The 17,416-nt window shown below is 37.0% G+C and overlaps 1 protein-coding gene across 1 annotated transcript in view; it reads left to right on the top strand.

Annotated features, from left to right (window-relative positions):
- The window catches only part of LOC115414140 (protein kinase C-binding protein NELL1-like), an 806,279-nt gene that overhangs the window by 780,523 nt on the left and 8,340 nt on the right, over positions 1-17,416 (top strand). Inside the window, exon 17 of the mRNA XM_030127358.1 lies at positions 6,300-6,493. Within this exon, the coding sequence (XP_029983218.1) occupies positions 6,300-6,493 (194 nt within the window). The remainder of the gene's footprint in view (positions 1-6,299; positions 6,494-17,416) is intronic.

The raw sequence follows: 17,416 nt of genomic DNA, 5'->3' as shown, positions 1-17,416 counted from the left end.
TCAAATATTTTTCATATCTGCCAAGTCTTTCTCAGTGTGTGACAGGTTTTTCTTGCTGTAAATATTCCTCCTTCCTAATCTACTTTCAAAAAAGAAAAAAAAAAAAAAAGTGACGGGACAAATTCCCAGCGCTTCGTGCAGAACCGTTTTTCAGTGTTTATCTGCAGACAATGTGAGTCTGCTCAGTCGTATTAATTAACGGTGGACGTGGACATGCGGCGCCTCACGCTGCCTCGTCTTTGGTTTCATTCTGCAGCGTTTCCCTGCTGGGCTGCACTGGAGGGACAAGAACAAAAAAGAGGAACATTTACAACCAAAACACTGTAACTTCAGAGGAAATCAGCTCAGTTTGTGTAATTCTGAGCCTCCAGCCACATATTAGATGTGTTCATACGGACGCCCGCTGTTTATGGAAAGACTCGTCATTCACGTCACCTTCAAAGACATGAACCTGAATTATACCATTGTTAAAATATCTGTCAGGATTGTTTTGAGAGTTTGATAAATGACTGATTTATCAGAACACACACTGAGCTGCAAAGAGCTGCACTTACTTTGGATTTAAAGATGAAGCACAGAAATGTTCCTCTTTATGAACAAAAAGGTTCAGAAAACACTGTCAGGTCGATGAAAACATAAGTATAGTAGACAAAATGTTCTTGTAGAGGAAAACGGTTCTTATTCAGGTTGTTTTTGGATCCTTTTGTCTTGTAAGTTTAAACCTTTAAATTCACTTTTAATGTAAAAACCATAAATTAGAAAGTGTAGAAAGTTTGTACAGTGACCCAAAGAATCAGAATGACAGCCCAACACGTATTAAATTATTCCCAATAGTCTTTTTTCTTTATTTGGTATCTCTCCTCTTGTTTCCAGTCGTGTATGTGTCAGAGCCCAATAAAGAGGGTTATGACACGCTTTGATGTCACCGCTCCGGTGATCATGTGGTTCATGTAAGCCTGAATAGTTCCAAATGAACTGAGTGCTGTTATGTTCTTCTATGGGACGAACAGCAGTGAGCATGGGGTACAGGGTGGGGAAGCAAAATTTACAATGAACATTTAGTTGTTTTTTCTCAGCAGGCACTACGTCAATTGTTTTGAAACCAAACATATATTGATGTCATAACCATACCTAACACTATTATCCATACCTTTTCAGAAACTTCTGCCCACATGAGTAATCAGGAAAGCAAACGTCAAAGAGTGTGTGATTTGCTGAATGCACTCGTCACACCAAAGGAGATTTCAAAAATAGTTGGAGTGTCCATAAAGACTGTTTATAATGGAAAGAAGAGAATGACTATGAGCAAAACTATTACGACAAAGTCTGGAAGATACTATTAAAGAAGAATGGGAGAAGTTGTCACCTGAATATTTGAGGAACACTTGCTCAAGTTTCAGGAAGCGTGTGAAGGCAGTTATTGAGAAAGAAGGAGGACACATAGAATCAAAACATTTTCTATTATGTACATTTTCTTGTGGCAAATAAATTCTCATGACTTTCAATAAACTAATTGGTCATATACTGTCTTTCAATCCCTGCCTCAAAATATTGTAAATTTTGCTTCCCCACACTGTACATCTGAAAAATGACCACACACTACTGTATGTACTGTTGTGTGTGTTATACTTCTGAGTTGTGGGGTTGACCACTGACAGGTCTGACTTTATTACTTTGAAAACTTACATTTTTGGGGGGAAAGGTTGGTGTTAGCTTGGATAGGCTACTTATGTGAGTGGTGCTAACTTTATAAATGCATTCATTCTACAGTTGTATTGTACTCATAAGGAGACAGACATGTGCATTTTGGCCAGTGGGTGGGTGGGGCTCGGCCGCCCACACGCAGTTCAGCCAGAGGGGTGCATGTGTGTCCTACTTATAATACTATGGGAGTGCAATTCCCTGCCCCCTGCAGAAGGGAAAGTGAAACTTTATTCTCATTTACCTTTTCCCTACCTCCTGAAGGTTCACAAACTTTCATTTGAGGGGGCAGGATGTTTGTCCTGGCCTATTACACTGGTCAACAACAAATTTATTGTTGAAGTTTTTTGAGCTGATTTAGGATAATTTTGGTGTGCTGAATCCAAAAATCACATTAATTTTGCTCAATCAGATCAACTTTCAGAACTATGCTACATATTGGCTTTTTAACATTTTTGCTTACATTTATGGGCATTTTCACATCATATGATACAAAATTCTTTCATATTTCTTGCAATAAATGAGTTCTGAAGATTTTACTTTTGCCAATTTATGATTAATGTTTTTTTTAATATTACAGGTGAATGAAATGGCTTCGACTAGAAGATCTTGCAAAAATAAGCCTGACGTATTCTGCTACATCTGCGATGAATACATAATAAATAATAAATACATCCTGTTAGAAAATGATTTTTTTCTCTTAAAACCTATTTTGGGTGAAAACTATATAAAAAATCAACTGAAAAAGTCACAAAAATGTAATCAATTTTGTGAGAAGATCAAATTTTTCCAAATCAAATTAGCAAAAAAACCTGACCTGATTGAGAAAAACAGATTTCATTTTTGGATTTAGCGGTGCAAAATGGTCCTAATTCAGTTGAAAAAACCTAGACAACTTGCAAAAAACATTTTTTTGTAACCCAGTGTTATATTTTATACATATGTATAATAAGTCAAATGCGACAGTGATGATTTTTTTGTATGAAATGTTTGGTGTGGCGGCATGGATTTTGCCGTGGCGCATGGTGTGTATACTAGGGATGTGACGATATGAAAATTTCATGTCACGGTTATTGTGACCAAAATTATCACGGTTATCATTATTATCGCGGTGTTATTGAAATTGTGCTCAAAATGTTCAAAAAGTACTTATACGCACACTGAAATAATTTAACCAAGTTGTATTTACAAAATAAATAAATAAATAAAATAATAGGCACAATGTACCTTCTGTTGGCAGAAATATTCAAGTATTAACCCTTAGGGATCTGAGCCTATTTTGGTCGTTTTTCAGTACTTTTGATTTTTCCTTTATTTACTATATAAAGAAATGTTTACTATACCCATGTTTCGTATCTTTTTTTTTTCAGCACAACTTCTTCTATATCATCTGTCTATTACTTTTTCACTTTAACCTACTTTAAAAACATAAAAGGCCAGAAAACACAAAAAAAAAATATAAAAACCAAGACTCTTAAACCTTTTCAAAGACTTTAAAAGTGAATATTGGTTCCAAATATTAGCTATAGAAAATCCAAATTGTAATTTAAAACTATACTCAAATATTTGACATAAAAGCAGATCTTTACATTGGCGTTTTTTCCCCTAAAAGTGTGGTAAACAAGCACGGTTATCATGATAATTAGAATTTAAACGGTAATATTAACCGTCTGCAGTTTTACTACAGTTTATCGTTATACCGGTAATCGTTACATCCCTAGTGTAAAATAATCCATTGGTGTATATTTTCTGTGTGTGTGTGTTTAGTGTGTGATAATATGACATTTTTGACATATTTCATCAAACAGAAAACTCTATGAAATTCCATATTTAGTAAAAAATGAATCATAATTCTCCTCTGTGGAATGAAAATGCCTCTAATTTCTGAGATAAATTTTGTTATTTTATCATCAGCTGACCTTCCCAAGTTCTATTCTCCTGTAATTATTTCATACTGATACAAATACCAGCCTACAAATTAAAAAATAAGAATAATAGTAACCAGGGGGTGTTAATATTAACCATTAATTTGTGCACCGGTTATCTTAAATGTCACTCCAGATTCCTGCAGGGCTCCACAGCAACGCAAGGAAATAGCAAAAGTAATTAAAAAGAAATCTACCAGAGGCTTCGTCTACGTTCACTGAGTACATCTGAGGAATGATGCAGCACTTTGTGCAACATGTCAGCTCTGCACCCATAGGTGTCGGTGTAAGCACCAATGAGAAGCTTGTCAGGACCCTGTGTGCGCTGTAGGAAACTGAGGAGGATCACAGCTCTGTCAGATCTACAATGAATCAGTTCAATCCATCCAAATTGATTCTTGCTTATTTATTTATTTATTTTGAATTTCGAACAACAAAAGGATTATATAAAAGAAAGTCCAACATTTGAAAAGGAGCCCACCCCCTTACCCCAAATTCCTTCACAAAACACAAAATTGCTGTATAGATCAAGGATAGACTGTCTATTTTGCAGCAGCATTTCACAATAAATTAAACTCTGTCCATTCCATAACAATAATCCTCCCTCCACAAATGTCTACAAACTAGAAGATTCGTACAAACCCACCATTCGTAAGAATCTTTGTGACCTAGGCATTCGCACTCTTTACTTGAAAATGACAACATCTGGTCTCGAAAAAAGCAAAAAAAAAAAAAAAAAAAAAAAAAAGCTGTTTTTGGTCTTTTTTCCATTTCTGTCAGGTAGTAACTTTGTTTTTTGTTATTAGACAGAGAAAATGAAAATCGATCTGTTTTTTAAAATCTGGTTTATCTGTTTTGACACTGAAAAAGAAAAACACCTTGAAATTCAATTTTAATTCCTCTATTTTAAAACGAAAATCAATTAACCACTAGTTTCTCTTTTTTTTTCTGAAAAGAAAATCCAATTACCCAAAAGATACATTGACCGGTTTTGCATCTCTAAGTCTTTTGCAACTCAAAAAAGTTTTGCTTGCAACTGTAAATAGTATGTACTTCCAGGTCACAATCATTTGCGAGTAGAAAAGTTTGGCGTGTCAAAAACTTTTGCCTGCAAGTTCAACTGAACATGATGGGCGGGATCTACATGAGCAGAAGTGGTGGATTTCTATTGGTAGCTTGCTTCAGATTGACAGTGTGGCTGGTGTCTGGTCCTCTCGCCCACTTGAACACAGTCTGATGTAAGAGAAGACATCAGAGGACAGTTGATCAAGAAAAAATGTCAAAATATAGAGATGTACCGTACTTTCCGGGCTATATAAGCTGCACCGGAATATAAGCCGCACCTGACTATAAGCCGCTGCTGACTTTAAGTCGTACCTGACTATAAACCACAGGTGTCCACGTTGTGACATGAGATATTTACACAGAAAGATGGTAAACAGAAAGATTATTTAAATATTTATTTCCATACCTTAACTGCTTTTTTCCAAACAGTGCCTGTAACACGGCAGTAAAACGGCAGGAACACGACTGTTTAAAAAACCTGGAAAAGTCATTGGTCTCTATCTTCATCTTCCTTTTGTCACTGAAACCCCTGAAGTCGTCTTCTTCAATGTTGGAGTTGAACAGCCTCAAAGGCTCTGTCACACACCTTCTACGTCTCTCCTCTGTTGTTGCTCAATGGCACTTCAGTGCTGCAGCTCTATTTCCTTCTTAGACAGAAACATTGATTGCTTTTAACTTAAAAGCTGCAAAATATGCATTTCTTCGTGTGTTTTCCATGATGAGGGTTTGTGCATGACACGCAAAATGATTGTTCAAACTTAAGTTTAACTCCACATCACCTCTTCCACCTGTCTGTCTCACTTTTGTGCTTCCTGCTAGAGCGCCCCCTGGAGGCCATTAGCCCGTATAAATCTATACTCGAGCTGCACCGCTGTATAAGCCGCAGGGTTCAAAACGAGAAAAAGTAGCGGCTTATAGTCCGGAAAGTACAGTAGTTGATTTAAAAACATTATTGGCAGCTGGCCTATAGGGGGCACTGTGACCCCCCCCCCCCCCCCCCCCCCCCACACACACACACACACACACACACACACACACACACACACACACACACTGGATCAGGTTAAACCAGTTCTTCTTTTCTTTTTTTTTTTTCCCCATAACCTTTATTGAAGCAAAACCAAGTGACAAGGAAACTTTTGGACAATAGGTAGTATGAATCAATGTCCTGTTTTGGTTGTGTAAATGTTCTGTGTGTAGTGGAGTGTGTAAGATGTGTATGTCGTGTGACTATTGTGATGTGGACTCCTCAAAAAAAAAAAAAAAATCAGGGATATGACCAAAGATAATCATTAGGTAACTGAAACTAAATGAGAAGAAGAGAAAGGAAAAGGAGAGAGAGAGAAAAAAAAAAAAGGGAAATGGGGGTAATAAAAATAAATAAGTAAATAAATCAGTGAAAATAACCAAATGAGGTTAAAAGTACAGTTTATCTATATTTGATCACAGCACTGTTGCTACTTTTTTTTTTTTTGTTAATGGTGAAAATAAACTCTTGGCTTATTTTGGGAAATGTTTGTAGGAAAGTGTCTGTACTGTGCATTAGTTTAAACCACTTCTGTGTCCACGTCTGTACAGTAAACGTACGTATGTCTGTCTGTTTTCCAGATATCGACGAGTGCAGTTTGCAGACACACACCTGTTGGAACGACAGCGTGTGCGTGAACCTGCCGGGCGGATACGACTGTGTGTGTACGTCCGGTCCAGGCTGCAGCGGCGACTGTCCACAGGAAGAGGGCGTCAGACGCAACGGAGAGGACTGGAAACCCAGCTTCGACCGCTGCGCCATCTGCTCCTGCAAGGTACGAAACATACGCCGACACGGTGGCTAACGACAAAAACATAAGGAAAGACGTTTAACTGGGTCAAAAAACCCGGAATGTAGACAGATGTAAAGGACGCTGTTAATATGTTCTTTTGTTGGAAGCTCCAAGAATAGTGGGTATGCACGTGACGTCACCGCTAGCGGAAATTACTGCGGTTCCGCCCACTGAATGGCAGAAAGAGGGAGATGAATAGCAGCGTTGGCTTCAATACTGTCAAAACTAAAGAACGATATTCATTAAAAAATGGGGAAGAGCTGTTGTGCGATTGATTGTACGAACAGGTTTGAAAAGCAGTCGGAGCTATCGTTATACACACACTGAATGACACAGAAAAGAGACGTAGATGGATCCACAAATCCAGGAAACCAAACCTAGATCTGTGGATCCTGTTTGGTGTCAGGTAACATTAATTTCTGCTGTATTTTTGGCTAAAATCATACCTTAACCCTTTCATGCATTAATTGTGAGAACCTTAGTCAAGATTTTTTTCTTCAGTGTTTTTATTCCTCCTTAGGCGTGAAAAAAAACAATGCGATCAAGGTTTTTTTTTCTGTGGAGTTACAAAAATATCCATGCATTTAATTTTTGAAGTAAAGAAACATGTTTAAAACCCAATATCAGACAGGGATATGAAAACAATGAAATAAAAACATGTTTAATGGTGCTAATCTGATGTCTTCTCACATTTTAACATATTCTAATGCTATTAATTCCTCACTTCATCAAGATAATGTGCAAAAAAAACCTTCTTGTCTAACAAATGACAATTGATTTACACTCAAACATGTTAGTGCAGATCAGGTTTATCAAGAACAGCAAAGTTACAGTAATGGTATGAATGTCAGGATATGAGATGATGCATAAGTGTCCACTGTGTTGGCTGATATGGAACTAAAACAACTAAACCCATTAATATACAAGAGAACAGCTGGAGAAGAACTGTCCACTGGAGTGACTTATGCATGAAAGGGTTAAATTATGTATTGTTTTGGCTAACATTACTTCTTACTATAGCTCTTGGTTTCATGATCAGATCTTTCATGGTTTTTGTCTTCATTTTGTGATTATGAACCTTGTGCTCTATATGATTAGTAAACTAACTGAAACTGAGGATAACCTAGTTTTTCAAATACGAGGGAATTGGAGAATAAAGCTACGACGGAGTATTAGGACCACATAAGAAAGTAAAAATGCCATAATTTTATGATAATAAAGTCGAATACAAAAAGAATCACAATGTTATGAGAATAAAGTCATAGTGATAAAACAACCTCATAATTTAATGAAAATGTCATTCGTTTATGAGATTAAAGTCGTCGCGTTCCGACAATAAAGCCATAATATTACAAGAATAATGTCATAATTTAAAAACAGGTGGGAAAAATATCATAATTTACCAGAATAAAGTCACACCCTGCTGGTCCACAGCAGTAGTATCTGTGTTGTATGAAGTACTTGATCTGAACTAGACTCAGTAAATCTCCTCAGTCCCAGTAGATCCTGCATATATTCACTGGGTCAGTCCACGGTCTACTGTAAATGCACTTTGGATCAGCTGGTTCTGGGCCCTAGTTTTGGACCCTGGTTGTCAGTAATGATGAAACCATGTACAGGGTGGGGAAGCAAAATTTACAAACGTCAAAGAGTGTGTGATTTGCTGAATACACTCGTCACACCAAAGGAGATTTCAAAAATAGTTGGAGTGTCCATAAAGACTGTTTATTATGGAAAGAAGAGAATGACTATGAACAAAACTATTACGAGAAAGTCTGGAAGTGGAGGAAGCAACAAAAAACGTACCAGAGCTTTTATTAAAGCTCTCAAATCCAAAATCCTAAGGGATCCAACCAAATCCATGAGAAAAATGGCAATTGAACTTGAGGTAGACAACAAGACCGTTAGAAATGCAGTAAAATATGATTTGAAGATTTAAATTCTCATGACTTTCAATAAACTAAGTGGTCATACACTGTCTTTCAATCCCTGCCTCAAAATATTGTAAATTTTGCTTCATATGTTCATATGGGGTCATTTTCATTCACTAGGTGGAGTTTTGTGGGAAAAATTGGTTCTCTGACCATTATTTCAGTTCATATCAATTGTCTAACAATTCTCCTTCTTCATGCCACTACTTTGAGTTTACATGATGTCATATTTTGACACCAGGTGGTGTGTTTTTTCCAAATGGTTGGAGGATGTTTGATAATTTTCTGAAAATATCAAATGAACAGTTATGGGTATTTCTATACAATATCACATTTCATATTAAACACAATCTGCTTTCTGAAGAATAATTAAGTTGGCATTTTTTTTTACATTGTGTTGTTTATTTGCTTTATTATGTAGCAAAGGATTGGGGGGATTTCTGTTGCAGCCCCCGACAGTGTACAGCTGCGTAAAAAATAGACCATCAAAAGTCACCAAAAACAATGGTTATGCAATCAAGTACTAACTCCTGTGTGTATCATGTGACTAAAACAGACAGAAAAGAAAACATGGAATGCCTAAAAGCACTGTTTTTGTCAGTACAATGCCATAGATATTGATGTAAGATCTGAAGTGATTTTGGTTATTATCAAGAAAACATGGAAAATGAATAGATATCAGCTCTGAAATTAAGCTACTATGAGCTAGTTTTGTTGGTATCATTATATTTGTCCAAACAAATGTACCTTTAGTTGTACTACGCATTAAAATGAACAAGAAATTGAAGAAAACAAGGGTGGTCTAAAAATTTTTTCCACCTAATTCCAGCCTAATTGAGAATATACATATACCATTTATATACCATTTTGGACATAAGAGGTTTCCGCCCGACAGCGACAATATTCTAATGATAATATCAGTTGATGTGACCAACATGTAAAATCCGAACTGAACCCAAAACAACACTGTGAGAATCAACCAAAACTAGAAGCACTCGGAGAGCGCAGACCTCCGGCAAGGCTGATCAGTGCCCCCCCCCCACCCCTGATCACCACCAAAATTTAATCATTTCTTCCTTATCCCATTTCCAACAAACCCTGAAAATTTCATCAAAATCTGTCCATAACTTTTTGAGTTATGTTGCACACTAATGGACAGACAAACAAACAGACAGACAGACAAACAAACCCTGGCAAAAACATAACCTCCTTGGTGGAGGTAACAATCAAATGTCAACTGGGAAATAATCTAATAAGATGAATTCACTGCAGAGAAACTCAACGTTGAACAGATGAGCGTTCACTAATTAGATTCAACACATTAAACACAGGGTCAGGATGATGATGTGGCATCTGTCCTCTGACCTTTGTTAATGAACTTCAGTCATAAATACCTCAGTGGCGTCACTGGTTTTCGTGGACGTTCATGCTAATATTTGTGGCGCTTTGGCTGCAGGGAAGTCAGATATTGATCAGCTTCATCTTTGGGAAGGTGAGGCTCAGCGATGGAGATGAATGCCTCGCAGACACACACGGCTACTTAGAAGAAAAATGAAAGCCGATGCAGTGGCTCCCATGGTGCATTTGTGCAAACCTTATTAGCTCATAAAAGCCCAGGTTTCCCTTCAGGAGGTTATTGTCGAACCTCAGAGCACCTGAGTTCAGACCTGCAGACCTGGATCTGATCAGGCCCTGATTCATGACTGAAGTGACTTTTTAAAGCAATTCACAGAGTTTAGTGGGAAAATACTCCTAGAATCAGACATGACGCACACTTAGAGGTTATGTTTGATTTAGAAAGAGGATCTGAAGACATTTAGGATTTGAATTAAATCATCATAAATCTGTCTCCTACATGCAGCTGAAGTCAGGATCACATCGACCTCAGACAAACACATTCACTCATCCTCCACTGGCATCGACTCAGATCAAACTCTTGCATATTCAGAATTATAATACTTTATTAATTCCAGGGGGAAATTATTGGACGTTACAGTGGCTCCAGTCAAGTAAAATAAAAGTAGCAGGGAAGAAATTATCAATACAACAACAAAAAAATTGTACATTAATTCACACTGTGCTGTAAATGCACCACAGTTGGCCCTAAAAGGTAGCACAAGGTTCTAAACATGTGATAATAAATAAATAAATTAGATAGATAGATAGATAGATAGATAGATAGATAGATAGATAGATAGATAGATAGATAGATAGATAGATAGATAGATAGATAGATAGATAGATAGATATTAGGGCTGTCAAAAATTAACCCATTAATGCAGATTAATAATGCATTTAATCCAACTGCAGCACAGAATGACTCTGAATGTCTCTGCTGACGTATTTGGGTCAGTTTGTCCGAGTAGAGTTAGCGTCACGCATGAACAAATGGTCAGTTGATCCGGTAGTGACAGGCAGAAGAACCAACCCATAAAGATGGAAGACACTAAACAGCATGTTGGTCCTCTGGATGGAAATATGAGGACAAAAAAACCCAATACGAAACAGTTGTTTCCAGTTGTTTTGTTGAAACTGTTGATAGTATTTAATAAACACATTAAGTGCATATATATTCCCTTCTTTGTTGAATCTGTTTGAAATGTGATTAATAGATGAATATTTAATTGTGATAAATCAAAATTAATCCACAGCAAACCTGTGATTTATCTGATTTAAAATTTTAATCATTTGACAGCACTTAAAAATTTAAAAACTGTTAAAATACACTTTTCACTTAGACATATTAAAAATACAATAGAGACAGGACTAAACATTTCTAAAGTTTGCAGCTCGAGTTATTAGCTGTATTTTGAACTCATTCTAAGTCGTCAGTTCTCTCATAGAACTGGAATAGTTCCACTCATATGCAGCTCAAACTGCAACTGAGGCCTGAACAAACTAAAAACACTATTTTTTACAGTGTAGACTCGTGTGCAAAACCAACCCACTAGAGCCATGCCTGCAGCAGAGGAATTAACACATGCACCAAGATAATCTGAGGACAGAAGTGACTGTTTTTGGCTGTTTATTAAATAATCACTGTTTGTCCGTATCAGCTACGTTTAACTCCAAAAGAACTCACGTCATAGATGCAGTAGGAAACATGAGTATGATATGACATATTAGTTGTAATTAGGGATGCAAATTATTGATTAATCATTAGTTGGTTGACCTTATCGATCGATTGACGATTAATTGATAAGCAGCGATTTTCCTGAGAACCTGAATTTCTCTTTCAGTACGGTCTATAAGAATAAAAGCTAAATATTGAAAAGCTAAATATTGTGGGCGGCCACGGCTCAGGTGTTAGAGCGGGTCGTCCAATAACCAAAGGGTTGGCGGTTCGAATCCCATTCTATCCTAGTCAGTCTGTTGTGTCCTTGGGCAAGACACTTCACCCTCCTTGCCTCCAGTGCCACCCACACTGGTGTATGAATGTTTGGTGGTGGTCGGAGGGGCCGTGGGCAGCCATGCTTCTGTCAGTCTGCCCCAGGGCAGCTGTGGCTACAGATGTAGTTTACCACCACCAGAGGGAGAATGTGAGAGCGAATGAATAATGGATCAATAATGTAAAGTGCTTTGGGTGTCTAGAAAAGCGCTACATAAAATCTAATCCATTATTATTATTATATTAATTATATACTTCATGACAAAATCATGTCATATTACTTAATGATTGATTTATTGAACCATTGGATACAGTCAGTGTTTCCTGTGGAATTCATCTGTTGATGTGGCTGTGTGTGTGGGGGGGTGCATGTGTTTCGTCAGTGGGTGTTACTCGGCTGAATGTGCGCTCGGGGATGTGTGTCTGCGTCACTTTCCGTCCTGCTTCTAATACTATGGGGGTACGGGGCGGTGCAGTCCGTGCTCACGCAGAAGTGAGTGAAACTTTTCGCTCATTTATCTTTTCCCCTCCTCCTGAAGTTTTGCAAACTTTAACACCCCCCCCCCTTTTTTTCCCGTGTTCACCGGGGTGACCGCAGGACTTAATGCATTACATACCTGTGGCCCGGGTCAGGAGCCTGGAGGATGTTTTAACTTCTGTCTTACTGACCGTGGACTAGACCGACCTCCAGGGAAAACGCTCTAATACCGACCCCACTTTGTGTGTGTATTTAGGCGGCAGGTCTGTGTTTGGCTCCATCATGTCCCTAAAGCCATTCTAACTCATCAACGCCACCATCCGGTTTGATGACCGGCTAACCCAGCCGTGGCGCTGCAGCTCAGACAAACTGGCGCCCTTCGGACAGGTGTGGACAAGGGCAATTAACCGACAATTAATGATTTAATCAAGCAAATTCTTATCGACAATTAATCGATAGTCGATTAATTGTTTACATCCCTGGTTGTAATGGAAGGTGAAGGAGGGCTTTTTTCCTTTACATTTCACATGATTTCAAACTAGAGGTGTGTGAACTGACTGATTCCCTGGGAAGACGATGAGCTGAGGTGAACTTATTAAAGTAACTTATTATTTAAAGACAGGGTTTAAATTGGTTTCATTGAAGAGAGAAAATTAAAAAAAAAACACTAAAATGTGAAATTCCCTCTGCTGTGACTCTCAAACTTGAACTCCAAATGAAGTAGTTTGGTTAACCTATGCGGTCCAATTTAATATAAAAATACTTAATAAAGAGGCTTTGGGATGACAGAAAGTGAATGGCGTCTGATGAAAATTTGAGCCTCAGTTTTATCAAGAACATTTTCATTAGAGCTCATTAAAAGTTAACATGTCCATGATGAACAGAAGCCTGGAGTCCAGATCCAAATGATGACGAACAGACAGAGCTGGGCATCCGTCAGCTCCACAGAAGGAAAGACAAGCAGCAGCAATACATGTGGAGACCACAGAACAGGCAGCAGCTCACAGCAGAAGTTTAATATCATTAAAATTACAAGCAGGAGATTCCCTTTATAATAATGTACACTATATGGACAAAAGTATGTGGACACGTTCACAAAATCAAAATATAGTTTGTTATTGGGATAAATATCATTGCACTGGTTAGTTTGGTTTAAATTGTTATATTTGTTTCCAAAATGCCTCAGAGATGGTTTTTACTTAATTTCTCTCAACATTGATTTTGGTTTTTTTTAAAGAAAATATTGATGTTTGATTAAGTTTTTTTTTATCCATGATTCTGATTTTAAATGTTCTTCCTCTAAATTTCTAAAATATTTTTCATGCTCTGACTGTATAGAATAATTTTCTACCACAACTAACCATCTGTTTTTAGGGATGAGGTCAGGGGCGTCACAGATGGACAGCCCACTACTTTTTGATTCATAACTTTTGAAGCAGACAAGTTTAAGACAAATATTCCACATAATTGTAAAGGTCTAAATGCCATCTTAAACATACTCAAAGGGCAAAATTTAGTTTCAAATATTTTTAAATGAAAAATGTCAAAAACTACTGCGTCAAGGATGAGACAAAAAATTAACATTTATTTTTGCAAGAATTACAAAGTTCTCCAAAGTGAAGTTCCTCTGACATTTTCATCCTAAAATGTGTTCAGTGTATACCTTAAACCCTCTATTTTACAAAAAAATATTTGATCATACCTAAATTGCAAGAGTTTTGACAAATGGCAGCGTTACTGATGGACGACAAAAGAAATATCAAATTAAACATTTTTTATTTCAATGATCAATATCATATACATTTTTTTTAACAATATTTACAACATATAGATAATACTAAGATTATATTCAAATGTATTTTGCATAGATATATGCATTTATTAATTTTTAAAACTGTATTTTGAATATGACATCAATAATATACTAGTCAAATATCCTTGTATTTGGCATAAATTTAGTTTATTTATGCGAGTTTATAAAATGAACCCAGAATGACTGCATAAAACTTTGTCACTTTTCCACTCATAAAATTCATTTTAAAAAAATTCACAATTTTTTTCTCATTTCAAAATGTCTTTTCCTGAAAATATAAGTAATCACCTACCCAAAAATATAAGTTTGGTGTAGAGTAATTTTTTTGACCAGACGTTAACCTTCTTTTGACTGTGCCCTTAGGAAGAAAAATCTCCCATTAAACTTTAAGGAAATATTGAGGTTTTTATCTCTAATCATCATGAACAGGACATCTTACAGCTATAGACATGATGTGTCCCAATATTTTTGTCCATATAGTTTATAAACGTCAATATTACCTTAAAAAACAAAATTAATGTAGAGAGAAATTAAGTAAAAACCATCTCTGAGGCATTTTGGAAGCAAAGATAACAATTTAAACCAAACCAACCAACGCAATGATATTTATCCCAATATAAAACTACAGTCAAGGAAAAAAATTATTAGACCACCCCTTATTTTCTTCAATTTCTTGTTCATTTTAATGCCTGGTACAACTAAAGGTACATTTGTTTGGACAAATATAATGATAATAACAAAAAAAGCTCATAGTAGTTTCATTTCAGAGCTGATATCTACCCATTTTCCATGTTTTCTTGATAATAACCAAAATCACTTCAGTTCTTACATCAATAGCTCTGGCATTGTACTGACAAAAACAGTGCTTTTAGGCGTTCCATGTTTTCTTTTCTGTCTGTTTTAGTCACATGATACACACAGGAGTTAGTACTTGATTGCATAACCATTGTTTCTCATAACTAATAATTTTTTTCTAAAATTGTATTTATAAGTGTATGTGTGTGTATAAGAAAAATGACAATAATTATATTGTTTAAAAATATGTAAATGCACTATTAACTTTAATAATATTTTTTTCTTGCTTGTATAAGTGACATTTTAAGATGTGTAAAAATATTAGTAGCCTGTTATTTGTGTTGTTTTAGGTTCAGAATATTGTGTTTGTAATTGTGGCTTTTGATGCAGATCAGATCATATTTTATTTAGTCAATTAGTTATTTTAGTTTTATTTTGAGCACATAAAATCATCTGATAACAAAGAACGATACAACATGGTCAAACAAAATTTTTGGGTGTTCGCAAAGAAGGGGGAACCCTCTTTTTAAAAACTAATAATTCAGTTAATTCTGCTTCCTTTGCTTTGTTAACACACTTTTATTTCTATATATTTTTACAATAACACATGTCATGTGTTGTCGTTATTGTTTTGTATCCCAGACCCGTTAGAAAAGAAACACCTGATTTCAACGTGTCCCAATACTTTTGTCCACGTAGCGTATGTAAAAATTGAATTAAAGCTGAAAAATGAAACTACCTCAAGGGACATAAAAGAATAAAGGGGAGTAAAGTACGTCCCCAGACCGCTGTGAAGTCGAGTCCTACCTGTAATAAAGGTGACGTCGTAAACAAACAGTAATAATGATGTTATGGTTGGTAGCGTAGCGCCGCGTTAGCATGTGTTCGCATTAAAGCGCCTCCGTTCAGTCCAATTGGCAGCCGTTTCCCAGCGAGTGGAAAGACCCGTCCAAAGTGGCGCCGTGGGACTGGGCCGTTACCGTGGCAGGACAATATGCGTCGATAAAACCCCGGCGCTGTATTGGCCTTTTAATGGTATGCGGAATGATTTTATGGCCTCCATACATTTTCTAACGGCCACTTTATGTAACATTTTTACATCTCCATTATGCCGTCGGCCCCGGGCCAGACAGCACTGCCTCCGCCGAGTAAAATGGACCATAAAGTCTTCAGCAGGAAGAGACGGAGGGCCGGGGACGCCGAACAGGACCACGTATCCGACAGTTTCGCCTTTGAGCGTCTCGGCCTCGAACACAATCACACCTCGATCATAAATGGAGGTCTGAGAGCATTTACATTAAACCTGTGCTGCCTGAATGAGCCACGGTGTAAAAAACAGATGTCCCTGAAGGCCACATGGTCTCAAACAAGGTCCAAACCCAGAAGGATCCAGGGTCTGCTGGGTTTTGAAGACTCATCCTTTAGATGACTGACCGAAAATGGGTGGAAGAAATGAAGGCATAGTGGTGACACTGTAGTGATGGTGGTTTATTTGGTGTGCCACACACCCCAGTGCAAGCCAGTGTCAAACAGAAAGACTTACAAAAATGCAACGAAAAAACAGAGAAAAACACTATTTGTAAATATATACATGATTTACAGAAGTTCAACTCAAACTCTCATTCAACAAAGAAAAAAAACACACAATCTTCTCAGTAATATGATGGACAGAGCTGAATAGAATAGAATAGAATAGAAGAGAATAGAAGAGAACTTTATCACTGTTACAGGAACAATGAAAATCAGTTTAGTAGCTCTGTTTCTTTAACAGCAAAAACACTTTAAAGAATGTATGAAAATATCACACAAAATACCCAAAACTACAAATAAATACTAAAATATAGATAAACTAGAAGCACTCGGAGAGCGCAGACCTCTGCCAAGGCTGATCAGTGGCCCCCCCCCGTGGGCCCACCCACCCCCGATCACCACCAAAATTTAATCATTTCTTCCTTATCCCATTTCCAACAAACCCTGAAAATTTCATCCAAATCTGTCCATAACTTTTTGAGTTATGTTGCACACTAACGGACAGACAAACAAACAAACAAACAAACAAACCCTGGCAAAAACATAACCTCCTTGGCGGAGGTAAAAAAAGTCTATTCTACAGATGGAAGAAATATCAAAATCAGAATACCTTATTATTCCCAGGGAGAAATAATTGTGTGTTACAGTCACTTCATTCAAATATAATAAAAGTAGCAGGAAAGAAATTATCAATACAAAAAAATTTTATATATATATATGTAAGGGTAGAGACTGCGATCTGGTAGGATTGGCGATTCTACCAGTAGAGACTCCGATCGTAGTCTCTACCAGTAGAAACTCAGATCAGAGTCTCTACTGGTAGAAACTCCGATCCTGCCAGTAGAAGGGTTAGGGTTAGGGTTCAGATCGGAGTTTCTACCAGTAGAGACTCTGATCGGAGTTTCTACTGGTAGAGACTACGATCGGAGTCTCTACTGGTAGAATCGCCGATCCTACCAGATCGCAGTCT

Source organism: Sphaeramia orbicularis, chromosome 3 (assembly GCF_902148855.1).
Source record: "Sphaeramia orbicularis chromosome 3, fSphaOr1.1, whole genome shotgun sequence".
Classification (NCBI taxonomy): domain Eukaryota; kingdom Metazoa; phylum Chordata; class Actinopteri; order Kurtiformes; family Apogonidae; genus Sphaeramia; species Sphaeramia orbicularis.
The sequence above is the reverse complement of the archived record's forward strand: the minus strand, read 5'-3'. Positions and strand labels throughout refer to the sequence as shown.